General features: G+C 45.5%; 1 protein-coding gene across 1 annotated transcript in view; it reads right to left on the bottom strand.

The window, feature by feature from the left end:
* LOC126424690 (chymase-like) overlaps positions 1–14,037 on the bottom strand; it is a 64,504-nt gene that overhangs the window by 11,002 nt on the left and 39,465 nt on the right. Inside the window, exon 3 of the mRNA XM_050087416.1 lies at positions 1,727–1,868. Within this exon, the coding sequence (XP_049943373.1) occupies positions 1,727–1,868 (142 nt within the window). The remainder of the gene's footprint in view (positions 1–1,726; positions 1,869–14,037) is intronic.

Here is a 14,037-nt window from a genome sequence, read left to right as displayed (position 1 = left end):
GGTGTTTAATGCACTGAAGCGCCAAAGAAACTGGTATAGGTATGCGTATTCAAATGCAGTGATATGTATATAGGCCGAATACAGCGCTGCGGTAGGCAACGCCTGTATAAGGCAACAAGTGTCTCAGCAGTTGTAAGATCGGTTACGGCTGATATAGATTTAAGTGAGTCTGAACGTGGTGTTACAGTCGGCGCACGAGCGATGGGACACAGTATCTCCGAGGTAGCAATGAAGTGGGGATTTTCCCGTACGAACATTTCAGGAGTGTACTGTGAATATTAAGAATCCTGTAAGACATCAAATCTCCACCATCGCTGCGACCGGAAAAACATCCTGCAAGAACGGGACCAACAACGACTAAAGAGAATCGTTCAACGTGACAGAAGTCCAACCCTTCCGCAAATTGCTGCAGATTTCAATGCTGGGCCATCAACAATTATTAGAGTACGAACCATTCAACGAGACATCATCGTTATGAACTTTCGGAGGCGAAGTCCCACTCGAGTACCCTTGATGACTGCGCGACACAAAGCTTTACGCCTCCCCTGGGCCAGTCAACACCGACATTGGACTGTTGATGACTGGAAATATGTTGCGTGGTCGAACGAGTCTCATTTGAAATTGTATGGAGCGGATGGACGTGTACTGGTATGGAGACAACCTCATGAATCCATGGACCCTGCATGACAGCAGGGGACTGTTCAAGCCGGTGGAGGCTCTGCAATGACGTGGGACGTGTGCAGCGGGAGTGATATGTGACCCCTCATATGTCTAGATACGACTCTGACAAGTGACACGTACGTAAGCATCCTGTCTGATCACCTGCGTCCATTCATGTCCACTGCGAATTCCGACGGATTTGAGCAATTCCAGCAGGACAATGCGACACCTCACAAGTACAGAGCTGCTACAGAGTGGCTCCAGGAACACTCTTCTGAGTTTGAACACTTCCGCTGGCCACCAGATATGAACATTATTGAGCATATCTGTGATGCCTTGCAACGTGATGTTCAGAAGAGATCTCCAGCCTCTCGTACTCTTACGGATTTCTGGACAGCCCTGCTGGATCGATGGTGTGTTCCCTCCAGCACTACTTGAGATATTAGTCGAGTCTACGCCACGTCGCGCACTTCCGTGTGCTAGCGGGAACTCTACACGATACCAGGCAGGGGTTCCAGTTTCTCTGATTCTTCAGTGTATAAAGGTAAACGGTTACTAAAATATTTCTTGTGTGTTAAATGTTGTATTTTATGCGTGTTTCAGAAATTCCTTTCCATATTTTTGTAAACTGTTCTGTACAGCTGATCTCAGGCAGCCAGTTTTGGCATTCAGTGAGGGCCCAAAACTGGTAGCTCCTACAACGAGAATCATTCCTTGAGTGCATTGTTGGAATGATTTAATTTCATGAGCTTCCATTTATAATTAGTTCCGTAAATGTTTTACGTAATAATTTTTGAATTTAAAGTTCATTTCCTCTGGATAAGTCTGTTTAAGCACCTTACACTACTGTCCTGGGCGTTTATAGCTACGATTCTTCCCTGATTAATTCAGTGTTTCTAATTTCTTGCTTGCTCTTTGCGTAAAGCAATTTTGTTGTGCTTGTTATTAAATGAAGTATGTGATTAATTTGAGCGGAGAAATGTAATCAGGGAACAAAGGAAGGTTATTCTAAGGCTTATAGCAATTCGACAACTCCCCCGGTGTATGAAGATGAAGTGATACTCACGTCGATGCCAGGAAACCTGCAGTTGGGTCCGGGTTCCATCATGAAGCTGGCTCCCTTCTGGATCCCAGTCTCTGGCTTCAGGTCTTTGCCTCGCAAACCGAAACCAACGACAGTGCACCTCTCGTTGAAGTGTTCGGGGTACCTGGAGGTAGCAATGGTTCCCTTAAAACAATGGCTTTACGTCTAACTGAAACTTACGCAGAGCATCACTAGCAACTTAGTCGAATAAGTGTGTAATAGGTCGTCTACATCAACGTTACCTCCTTGAAAATAGTCCCCATTAGATAGTATGCACTTATGCCAGCGCTTTTTATAACCCCCCAAAAACTTCTCGATGTCGATCCTTGGCTCTTCCTTCAGCTCTGTCGGCAAGACGTTTTTAATCTTATCTGTGTTTGTATATCGACGGGCGTTCAGGGTTTTCTTTATTTGTGTAAAAAGGAAAATGTGAAATGGGTCCATGTCTGGCTAGTACAGAGGCTGGGGCATCACTACTATATTGTTCTGGCCAAAAATTCGCGAAAAAAAAAATGGTTCAGATGGCTCTGAGCACTATGGGACTTAACTGCTGAGGTCATCAGTCCCCTAGAACTTAGAACTACTTAAACCTAACTAACCTAAGGACACGACACACATCCATGCCCGAGGCAGGATTCGAACCTGCGACCGTAACGGTCGCGCGGTTCCAGACTGAAGCGCCTAGAACCGCTCGGCCACTCCGGCCGGCAATTCGCGAAAAGACAGCGAAGTCTGAGTTTGTGTATTTATCGTGATGAAGAAGCCATAAATATTGATTCGCCCCAAATGCGGGCATTTTTTTTTCTGATTTCTTCACGTAAACGGCGCTGAGCTCGAAAGCAGTTCTTCTTACTGATTTTTCCACCTCGTCGCTAAAACTAATGTCTTTGGACTTGACGATTCAGAACGTTTGTTCTGGACGTTTAACCTTAGTTTCGACAGCAATATAGGAATTGTGAATCCGCCTCGATGCAAAACACTTTTTGTTATTTATTTACTTATTTATTCCCCAAACTAGTTTCAGCGACAAATATCGCCATCATCAGTGGGTTCTTTAAATGTAACACATGCAGAAAATAGCACAGTTCCAGAAAGAGATTTTCACTCTGCAGCGGAGTGTGTGCTGATATGAAACTTCCTGGGCGATTAAAGCCGTGTGCACGACCGAGACACGAACTCGGGACTTTTGCCTTTCGCGGGCAAGCACGACTCACGACCCGTCTCCAAAACTTGAATTCAGCCAGTACATCGTCTCCCACCTTTAAAACTTCACAGAAGCTCTCCTGCGAACCAGCGTAGTTATTCACTGTAACACATTATTACATTTGCACTGTTTGTTTTTTAAATATTGTTTCTGTGGATACTTTCATGCTACCTTATTTATTGTACTTTACAACATGGTTATAAGAGTTGTTGTCGCTATTTGCAGCATATTTTCAGTGCTTTTTCTGTTGCTGCTTTTCTAGCTATACATCATGTCATCTCGCAGATGACATGATGTATAGTACTTTCTGCATGTTTTAGATTTAAGGGGGGTAGGACGTCAAACGGGCTGACTTAGAGCAGGAGAGGCACCACAGGACATTTTAATTTCCAATGTCTATACTTTTACAAATAAATTCCTAAAACTTTGTCAGCATGACCAGGATGTATTCAGGATTCACACTCATAGCAGTGGAAGTTCATCATTTTTTCACTTACTATTGGCTACATTTGTTGCTATAGGTACACTTTTCTTCATAAGTAAGAGACATTCTTCGATGAATTTTGCACAGCATTCAAACCGTACTTACAGGTGCATGAAACTCTAGACTTTATTTAATTTATGAAAAAATGAATGAGCTGTTACATTTTACAATTCATGTTTAGAAAAAACTCAAAGTTTATAGTTAATTATCTCAATTTTTAACAAAGTTTTTAATAGATTTTGGAAAATTCTAGAGTTTCATACTCCTGTAACTATGATTTGTACGCTGGGCCAAATTCACCGAAGACTGTCTCAAACTTATGAAGAAAAGTGTACCTGTAGCAACAAATGCAGCCAATAATAAGTGAAAAAATGATGAAATTTCACATGTAAATAAATTATTTTGTTATGTTTTTGAACTACTGTGAGTGTCAATCCTGAATCCTTCCTGGTCATGGTGACAAGGTTTTATGAATTTATTTCTAAAAGTATTGACAGTGGAAATTAAAATGTCCTGTGGTGCCTCTCCTGCTCCAAGTCAGCCTGTTTGACGTGCGACCCCCCTTAAATCTAAAACATGCAGAAAGAAGTATGCATCATGTCATCTGCAAGATACCTAGAAAAGCAGCAACAGAAAAAGCACTGAAACTATGCTGCAAATAGCGACAACAACTCTTATAACCATGTTGTAACGTACAATAAATAAGGTAGTGTGAAAGTATCCACAGAAACAATATTTAAAAAACAAACAGTGCAAATGTAATAATGTGTTACAGTGAATAACTATGCGGGTCGCAGAAGAGCTTCTGTGAAGTTTTAAAGGTAGGAGACGATGCACTGGCGGAATTCAAGTTGTGGGGACGGGTCGTGAGTCGTACTTGGGTAGGTCAGTTGGTTAGAGCACTTGCCCGCGAAAGGCAAAAGCCCCGAGTTCGTGTTTCGGTCGGGCACACGGTTTTAAACTGCCAGGAAGTTTCATATCAGCACACAGTCCGCTGCAGAGTGAAAATCTCATTCTGCAACTATGCTATTTTCTGCATGTTTTACATTTAAAGAACCCACTGACGATGGCGATATGTGTCGTTGAAACTAGTTTGGGAAATAAGTAAGTAAATAAATAACCAAAAGCTTTTTGCATCAAGGCGGATTCACAATTCCCATGTTGTTGTTTTTCTATGCAACATGGACCAAATGGAAGAGTTTCAAGATAAAGTTATTGTCTTAGTTTCGACGTTATAATCGTAAACACATGCTCCATCACTTGTTATGACAAGATTAATAAGTTCTGCATCGTTGTTGGCTTAATATAGCGACTGCAGAGCAACTTGTATTCACCTCGGTTTCGTGCGAACTTCAGTAATTTTGGAACAAATTTTCCTGTCAGACATTTCGTACCCGAAACATCCGAGAACAATTCATGGGATGAGCCAGTTGATATAGAGATATCACCAACGACTTCTTTGGTTGTGATGGGGTAATTGTTCACAACCATTTATTTTAATTTTACTTCAATATTAATTCGTTGCTTTCGAATTCTTTGACATCAGCTGTATTTGTCATATACAAGGGTAATCCCAAAAGTAAGGTCTCCTATTTTTTTATATGTACATAGACTTGTTTATTTCTACAATGGTTTACATCAGTTGACAGCTTGAACATTTAGTTATTTTTCGACATAATTACCATTTCTGTCGATGCATTTTTGTTGACGCTGTGGCAGTTTTTTATGCCCCTGTCATACCAGCTCGCCGCCATGCTGTTTAGAAAGTTATGAGCCTCTTCTTTCACCTCCTCGTTGGAGATGAACCGCTGGGACCACAATTAACGCTGACAGGTACTGTGAGACTCTGAAAGAACTCAAACGGGCGATTCAGAACCGGAGAAGAGGAATGTTGAACAAGGGCGTACACATTCTCCATGACAACGCTCGCCCACACATCGCTCGGCAAACCGTTGCTCTCCTGCAACAGTTTCAGTGGAACATAATCACCCACCCACCCTATAGTCCTGACTTGGCGCCCAGTGACTATCACCTGTTCCCTAGGTTAAAAGAACATTTGGACGGAAAGCGATTCATATCCGACGACGAGGTGAAAGAAGAGGTTCATAACTTTCTGAACAGCATGGCGGCGAGCTGGTATGACATGGGCATACAAAAACTGCCACAGCGTCTACAAAAATGCATCGACAGAAGTAGTGATTATGTCCAAAAATAGCTAAATGTTCAAGCTGTAAACTGATGTAAGCCATTGTAGAAATAAACAGGTCTGTGTACTTATAAAAAATAGGAGACCTTACTTTTGGGATTACCCTCGAATCTATGACGGAATAGTGACATACGAAAATTTGCGCCGTACTGAGACTCGAACTCGGATTTCCCGCTTATGGCAAGCGGTCAGCTTAACCACTTCGGCTACCCGTGCACGCTCCCTGAACCGCCGCAGTCATCTATACATCACACTTTCAACATCCGTAGATCACAGTCCACTAAATGTATCACCTGATGCACGCAACATTACTTCCATTACAGCAACAGGGAGAATGAGAAACGACGAATCGAGACCAATGTTGTAATCGTCATGTGCCTGCATAGGCTTGCAATAATTACTTTTTAAGTTTGAAAGAACAGATACTGTTGACAACCAACAGCTGCACGAGATACACCCTAAGACAAAAAAAAAAGGGCGCCACATGAAGAAATCATCCGAATGGAACGGAAATAGCTAGATGAGATGTACATCTACAGACAAACAAATGATTACAGTTTCAGACAAAGTGGATGGAACAGATTCACAAATTGAGCAAGTCAGTAATGTTTTGTCCCTTATGCAAGCAGCTATTCGGCTTGGACTGACTGATAGAGTTGTTGGATGTCATGAGGAATATCGTGCCAAATTGTGTCCAGCTGGCACCTTAACATCGTGAAAAGCCTGGGCTGACTGGAGGGTCCTGTACACAATGCTCGAAATGCTCTCAAGTTCGCTGGCCATGTTATGGTTGCAGCAAACCAGAGGACAACCAGTAGAGAAACTCTCGCCGTCTGCGGTCGGGTGTTATCTTGCAAAAGAGTAAGCCCAGGATGGCTTCCTGTGAAGGGCAACAAATCGGGGCGACGAATGTCGTCGACGTACCGCTGTGTTCTAAGAGTGCCCAGATGACAACCAAAGAGGTCCTGCTATGAGAGGAAATGGCACACCGCCGGCCGAAGTGGCCGTGCGGTTAAAGGCGCTGCAGTCTGGAACCGCAAGACCGCTACGGTCGCAGGTTCGAATCCTGCCTCGGGCATGGATGTGTGTGATGTCCTTAGGTTTAACTAGTTCTAAGTTCTAGGGGACTAATGACCTCAGCAGTTGAGTCCCATAGTGCTAAGAGCCATTTGAACCAAATGGCACACCAGATGATCACTCCTAGTTGTCGGGCCGTATGGTGGTCGATATTCAGGTTGGCATCGCACTGCTGTCTGGAGCGTCTCCAGACATGTCTTCGCTGGTCGTCAGGCCTCAGCTCAAAGCGGGACTCGTCACTGAAGATAATTCTACTCCAGTCAAAGAAATTTCAGGCCAAAGACATGTCTGGAGACCCCCTGGACAGCGGCGGGATACCAACCTGTCACCTGACAACCAAGAGTGATGGTCCGAAGTGCCATTTCCTTTCACAGAAGGACACCTTTGGTCGTCATCCAAGCCACCCTTACAGCCCAGCAGTACGTCTATCATGTTCTACTCCCTGTTCTGCTGTCTTCATGGCAAGCCGATGAAACGTCTCTGTGAAGTCGTTTCATAAGACGCTTGTCGAATTCGGTACAACGTATTCATTTTACTACCTGATTTTAGCTCAATTCATGAACTCTTCCAGAAAGACTGAGCACTCAAATAAGGCCTATTGATTATTACATGTGTGTTTTAATGTGGGTTTCTGTTTTGTTTTGTGGGGATCGCTGAATTGGTCATCATCTCCTGGGAGCAGTCGATGTTGCTTCTCGTTCAAAGGAGAGCACAGGATGACCGACTTGGGTTTCCCACACCTGAACAGAGAGGTTTACCCATCTTAGTCGAAGGCTGTTTTTGTGTGTGAGGTTGGTGACAGAGTGCTACCCCTCTGGTAGCTTCCGCTGCACGGGGAGCTAGGTAATCTCGAAAGAGAAACGGGCACTCTTCGGTGAACGCTTGGTGAGTACGGATCGTAGCTCTTAAGGGGGGTTTCAGGTGAAAGGAAGCGGGTTGAGTTAGGACTTCGTTATGTTTAACTTAAGAACTTCAGCTTAACTGAAGCGTGTGAAGCGAGTTATTTTTTTTAATGATTTTAATCTCATGTTTTGTGGAAGTTGCTTTTGTCGATTTTGTGCCACGTATTTGGTATCAATTACCCTTCTGGTCCACCACGGCACCGTAATAGGCTTTATTTGTTGTAGAATAATGGAACATGTTTTGTGTTCTCGTATTATGACGTTCTTAGATAATACAAATCTCCTTCATCATAACCAACATGGATTCCGCAAACAGAGATCATGTGAAACTCAGCTCGCCCTATTTGCCCAAGAAATTCACAGTGCCGTAGACACTGGCGAGCAGATTGATGCCGTATTCCTGGACTTCAGGAAGGCATTTGATACGGTTCCGCACTTACGTTTAGTGAAAAAAATACGAGCTTACGGAATATCGGACCAGGTTTGTGATTGGATTCAGGATTTCCTAGAAGAAAGAACACAACATGTCATTCTTAACGGTTCAAAATCTGCAGATGTAGAGGTAATTTCGGGAGTACCGCAGGGAAGCGTGATAGGACCTTTATTGTTTACAATATACATAAATGACTTAGTTGACAACATCGGTAGCTCCGTGAGGCTATTTGCAGATGACACGGTTGTCTACAAGAAAGTAGCAACATCAGAAGACTCGTACGTACTCCAGGAGGACCTGCAGAGGATTAATGCATGGTGCGACAGCTGGCAGCTTTCCCTAAACGTAGATAAATGTAATATAATGCGCATACATAGGGGCAGAAATCCATTCCAGTACGATTATGCCATAGGTGGTAAATCATTGGAAGCGGTAACGACCGTAAAATACTTAGGAGTTACTATCCGGAGCGATCTGAAGTGGAATGATCACATAAAACAAATAGTGGGAAAAGCAGGCGCCAGGTTGAGATTCATAGGAAGAATTCTAAGAAAATGTGACTCATCGACGAAAGAAGTAGCTTACAAAACGCTTGTTCGTCCGATTCTTGAGTATTGCTCATCAGTATGGGACCCTTACCAGGTTGGATTAATAGAAGAGATAGACATGATCCAGCGAAAAGCAGCGCGATTCGCCATGGGGACATTTAGTCAGCGCGAGAGCGTTACGGAGATGCTGAACAAGCTCCAGTGGCAGACACTTCAAGAAAGGCGTTACGCAATACGGAGAGGTTTATTATCGAAATTACGAGAGATCACATTCCGGGAAGAGATGGGCAACATATTACTACCGCCCACATATATCTTGCGTAATGATCACAACGAAAAGATCCGAGAAATTAGAGCAAATACGGAGACTTACAAGCAGTCGTTCTTTCCACGCACAATTCGTGAATGGAACAGGGAAGGGGGGATCAGATAGTGGTACAATAAGTACCCTCCGCCACACACCGTAAGGTGGCTCGCGGAGTATAGATGTAGATGTAGATGTATTTAAACAGTTTGCTTGCTTAATGAGCTACAATTTCTACAAGAATATCTGTTCTTTCGTGCGCTTTCTACAAAGCAGCACAACAGTTTGATCCGTAATGCACCACGTCCTCTAGTTAGGCCGTTTAAAGCACCAGACGCAGTTAGTATGTTAAATAATTATCGCACAGCCTCGTGTATTGGTTAAACCTCTGTCCAGAATAGCGCATGCGTAGAATCGTAGTGCAAATCTCACTTAGATATTTTTATAGTATTAATGCAAAGGAGATGATAGTATAATTGTCTCCCACCCCCGTCTTCTGTGTTTCTTCTTGCTGTAGTTAAATTGTGCTCTGTTTCATTCTCACTAATTCTTACTTAAATATTTCTAGTCAGGCACCAGTTATGTGTAGTTAGGATGTGCAACCAAATTTAATTACAATAAATAATCTACGTGAAAGATATATTCTTTGGTGTCGATCTTACCTCCTTACTCCGATTTCCAATCCTGAATTAATCAAGTTGCTTCATGCACGACATGGAGTGCTATTTATCAGGCTGCTTAAAGAAATTTGCGTACTTCTAATTAAATGATTAAAATAATTAAACTAATAATTTTCCAGATCCGTTTTTTCTAAATGGTTAGGAAGGGCTTGTGCTGGTGGCGACCCTGAATTTCTGAATTTTTATCATTATTTGTGTGAGAGAAGCAGCTAGAAATGCGAGATAACGTATATGGCTCGATGAGAAACGTCGTAAACATAGTAATACGTCACACCATCCTGGACTTATATCTCGGCTAGGTAATGTTCACCCACACACACGACGAGAGTTTCTGCTGCTTGTCTCCTTGCTTGCCAAACCCTACCTTGGCCAGCTAGGTCGCCGGATCTCTCCCCAACTGAGAACGTCTCGAGCGCTATGGGCAGCGCCGTCCAACCAGCTAGGGCTTTTTGGCGATGTATCGCGCCAGTAGGACAGGATTGGGCACGACATCCCTACGGAGGCCATCCAGCTACACTATGAGTCAGCGACAAGCCGGATAACTGCTTCCATAAGGACAAGAGGTTACCCAACACGTTACTGACTTGCTGAATTTGTGAAGGTGTTTCTCGTGAATAATTGATCCACTTTATCAGAAATTCTAATCATTCGTTTGCCTGGCTGTTGATATACTTTCCGGGATGTGAGGTCGTGGTCCAAGAACTTTTCTGCTCCTTACGTTACGTCCAGGACTGCGCTGGACTTCCTCAGGGGCGCTGCTCCGCTGAGTCTTGCCGACTGACTGGTCGGGTGTCTGAGAGCGACTTATATATTGTGAGAAAGGGGGGCGTGGTTCAGGTGACACGTGATGAGCAGTGATAATCCACAGCAAAGATAAGGTTGACTATCGATTACCACCTTGTCAAAGATAAAAATTGTTAGCAATTTTGAAGAGCTACTGTCCATATATCGCTAAGTTTCATAGCCTCCTCTTTCCTATTAAAATTATCGTGATGTTTATAAATTTCGATAGCTTCTCTATATAGCCGTGGATAGTAATTTAACGTTGTAGATAAAACTTCGGTATCCGAAAACTTCACTTGGTGGTTGCCATGTCACCCGGTCGTGAAAGCCTTCATTCTACATTCGTTTGCCTGTACATGTACATCTCATCTAGAGATTTCCATCCCATTCGAATAGTTCCTTCGATGCCGATGCGCGACCTGTTTTTTTGGTGGTAGAGTGTATTTAGAAAGTAATTCGCTGACTGCGATTTATACCTGGCACGGCTGATGTCGATCCCGCAGTCAGTGAACTGATTTGAAGGTATTTCATATGGCTGTGGATCGTCAATAGTGAGTGTTCCTTGAGACATGCAAGTAAGTATTTTAGTTTTTTCCTCGATTTGATGGGGTGATGATGTGCTGTGGCATCTAGGGCGCTCGTCATCTTCAATGTCTCACGGACGTCTTCGAAAGGCTTACACCGCTCGTAAATATTGTTTTCTTTCTCACAAAACACCCACAAAGAGCAGTATTTAATAAGTCTAAAACTACACTCCTGGAAATGGAAAAAAGAACACATTGACACCGGTGTGTCAGACCCACCATACTTGCTCCGGACACTGCGAGAGGGCTGTACAAGCAATGATCACACGCACGGCACAGCGGACACACCAGGAACCGCGGTGTTGGCCGTCGAATGGCGCTAGCTGCGCAGCATTTGTGCACCGCCGCCGTCAGTGTCAGCCAGTTTGCCGTGGCATACGGAGCTCCATCGCAGTCTTTAACACTGGTAGCATGCCGCGACAGCGTGGACGTGAACCGTATGTGCAGTTGACGGACTTTGAGCGAGGGCGTATAGTGGGCATGCGGGAGGCCGGGTGGACGTACCGCCGAATTGCTCAACACGTGGGGCGTGAGGTCTCCACAGTACATCGATGTTGTCGCCAGTGGTCGGCGGAAGGTGCACGTGCCCGTCGACCTGGGACCGGACCGCAGCGACGCACGGATGCACGGCAAGACCGTAGGATCCTACGCAGTGCCGTAGGGGACCGCACCGCCACTTCCCAGCAAATTAGGGACACTGTTGCTCCTGGGGTATCGGCGAGGACCATTCGCAACCGTCTCCATGAAGCTGGGCTACGGTCCCGCACACCGTTAGGCCGTCTTCCGCTCACGCCCCAACATCGTGCAGCCCGCCTCCAGTGGTGTCGCGACGGGCGTGAATGGAGGGACGAATGGAGACGTGTCGTCTTCAGCGATGAGAGTCGCTTCTGCCTTGGTGCCAATGATGGTCGTATGCGTGTTTGGCGCCGTGCAGGTGAGCGCCACAATCAGGACTGCATACGACCGAGGCACACAGGGCCAACACCCGGCATCATGGTGTGGGGAGCGATCTCCTACACTGGCCGTACACCACTGGTGATCGTCGAGGGGACACTGAATAGTGCACGGTACATCCAAACCGTCATCGAACCCATCGTTCTACCATTCCTAGACCGGCAAGGGAACTTGCTGTTCCAACAGGACAATGCACGTCCGCATGTATCCCGTGCCACCCAACGTGCTCTAGAAGGTGTAAGTCAACTACCCTGGCCAGCAAGATCTCCGGATCTGTCCCCCATTGAGCATGTTTGGGACTGGATGAAGCGTCGTCTCACGCGGTCTGCACGTCCAGCACGAACGCTGGTCCAACTGAGGCGCCAGGTGGAAATGGCATGGCAAGCCGTTCCACAGGACTACATCCAGCATCTCTACGATCGTCTCCATGGGAGAATAGCAGCCTGCATTGCTGCGAAAGGTGGATATACACTGTACTAGTGCCGACATTGTGCATGCTCTGTTGCCTGTGTCTATGTGCCTGTGGTTCTGTCAGTGTGATCATGTGATGTATCTGACCCCAGGAATGTGTCAATAAAGTTTCCCCTTCCTGGGACAATGAATTCACGGTGTTCTTATTTCAATTTCCAGGAGTGTATTTTAGTTTTTTCCTCGATTTGATGGGGTGATGATGTGCTGTGGCATCTAGGGCGCTCGTCATCTTCAATGTCTCACGGACGTCTTCGAAAGGCTTACACCGCTCGTAAATATTGTTTTCTTTCTCACAAAACACCCACAAAGAGCAGTATTTAATAAGTCTAAAACTATATTGCACTTTATTCCGATATATTGCAAAACTTAATACGGGGTGGGGCAAATAAATGTGACACGGCCGAGTGGCAGCGTTAACAGAGGAGGAAAAGACCTACATTTACTTGCAACAGCATGCAGCAACTGCCCATACAGCTGGCCGAACCTTGGAGCACATTTACACAGTCGTCACGCCTCACAGAGTTGTTAGCAGAGGTCGGTGTGGTCGAGGCCCTAGCCGGACGCCCAGGTCACCTGACCTGCCACTGTGCGATTCCTTTGTCTGAGGAGACCTCAAGTCTAAGGTGTATCGCAACAATGACATAGCCTTCAAGAACTGCAGCAGAACATTTCGTATGAGACTGCAGCAATTCCAGCAGTTCAGCTTCGATCCGCCCTCAGCAGTTTGCTGACCAGGGCTCAGAACTGCCATGAGATAAATGGTGGTAACTTTCAACATCTGCTGTAGTCAGGTTGGCATTGTATTTCCTTTCCTCTGCTGTGTTTCTTTGTGCCCTGGAAATCTATTCTGCAGGCCACTTTTATTTGCCCAATCCTGAGCCGGCCGGGGTGGGGTGGGGGGGGGGGGGTGGGGGGTAGTGGGGGGGGGGTGGGGGGGGGGTTTCTTGGGGAAGGAGACCACACAGCGAGGTCATCGGTCTCATTGGAGTAGGAAGGATGGGGAAGGAAGTCGGCCGTGCCCTTTCAAAGGAACCATCCCGGCATTTGCCTGGAGCGATTTAGGGAAATCACGGAAAACCTAAATCAGGATGGCCGGACGCGGGATTGAACCGTCGTCCTCCCGAATGCGAGTCCAGTGTCTAACCACTGCGCCACCTCGCTCGGTCCAGCCTGGGTGGCCAAGCAGTTCTGGGCACTACACTCTGGAGCCGAGCGACCACTACGGTCGCAGGTTCGAATCCTGCCTCGGGCATGGATGTGTGTGATGTCCTTAGGTTAGTTAGGTTTAAGTAGTTCTAAGTTCTAGGGGACTGATGACTTCAGAAGTTAAGTCCCATAGTGCTCAAAGCCATCTGAACCATTTCGAACCCAATCCTGAAGAAATTATATGATAAATTTTATGCAAAATAAATAGTAGCCTATACTACCAAAACAGTGTGGAGGTGGCAGCGAGCAGAATCTGTCTCCTTGTGAATCATTCGAAGACCGAGTATCTCGTGACGAGCAGGACTCGTGCCTACTCTAGAGACCGTCTCCAGCCTCTGGTGGTCGGAATCCGATCAGACAAAATGGTTCATAATTTCAAATACCTAGGTGTAACCTGTACAGAGAACGCATTGTGTGAAGCAGAAATCAAAGCCAGGATCCAAGCCGCAAACTGATT

This window comes from Schistocerca serialis, chromosome 10 (assembly GCF_023864345.2).
Source record: "Schistocerca serialis cubense isolate TAMUIC-IGC-003099 chromosome 10, iqSchSeri2.2, whole genome shotgun sequence".
Taxonomy (NCBI): Eukaryota; Metazoa; Arthropoda; class Insecta; order Orthoptera; family Acrididae; genus Schistocerca; species Schistocerca serialis.
The sequence above is the reverse complement of the archived record's forward strand: the minus strand, read 5'-3'. Positions and strand labels throughout refer to the sequence as shown.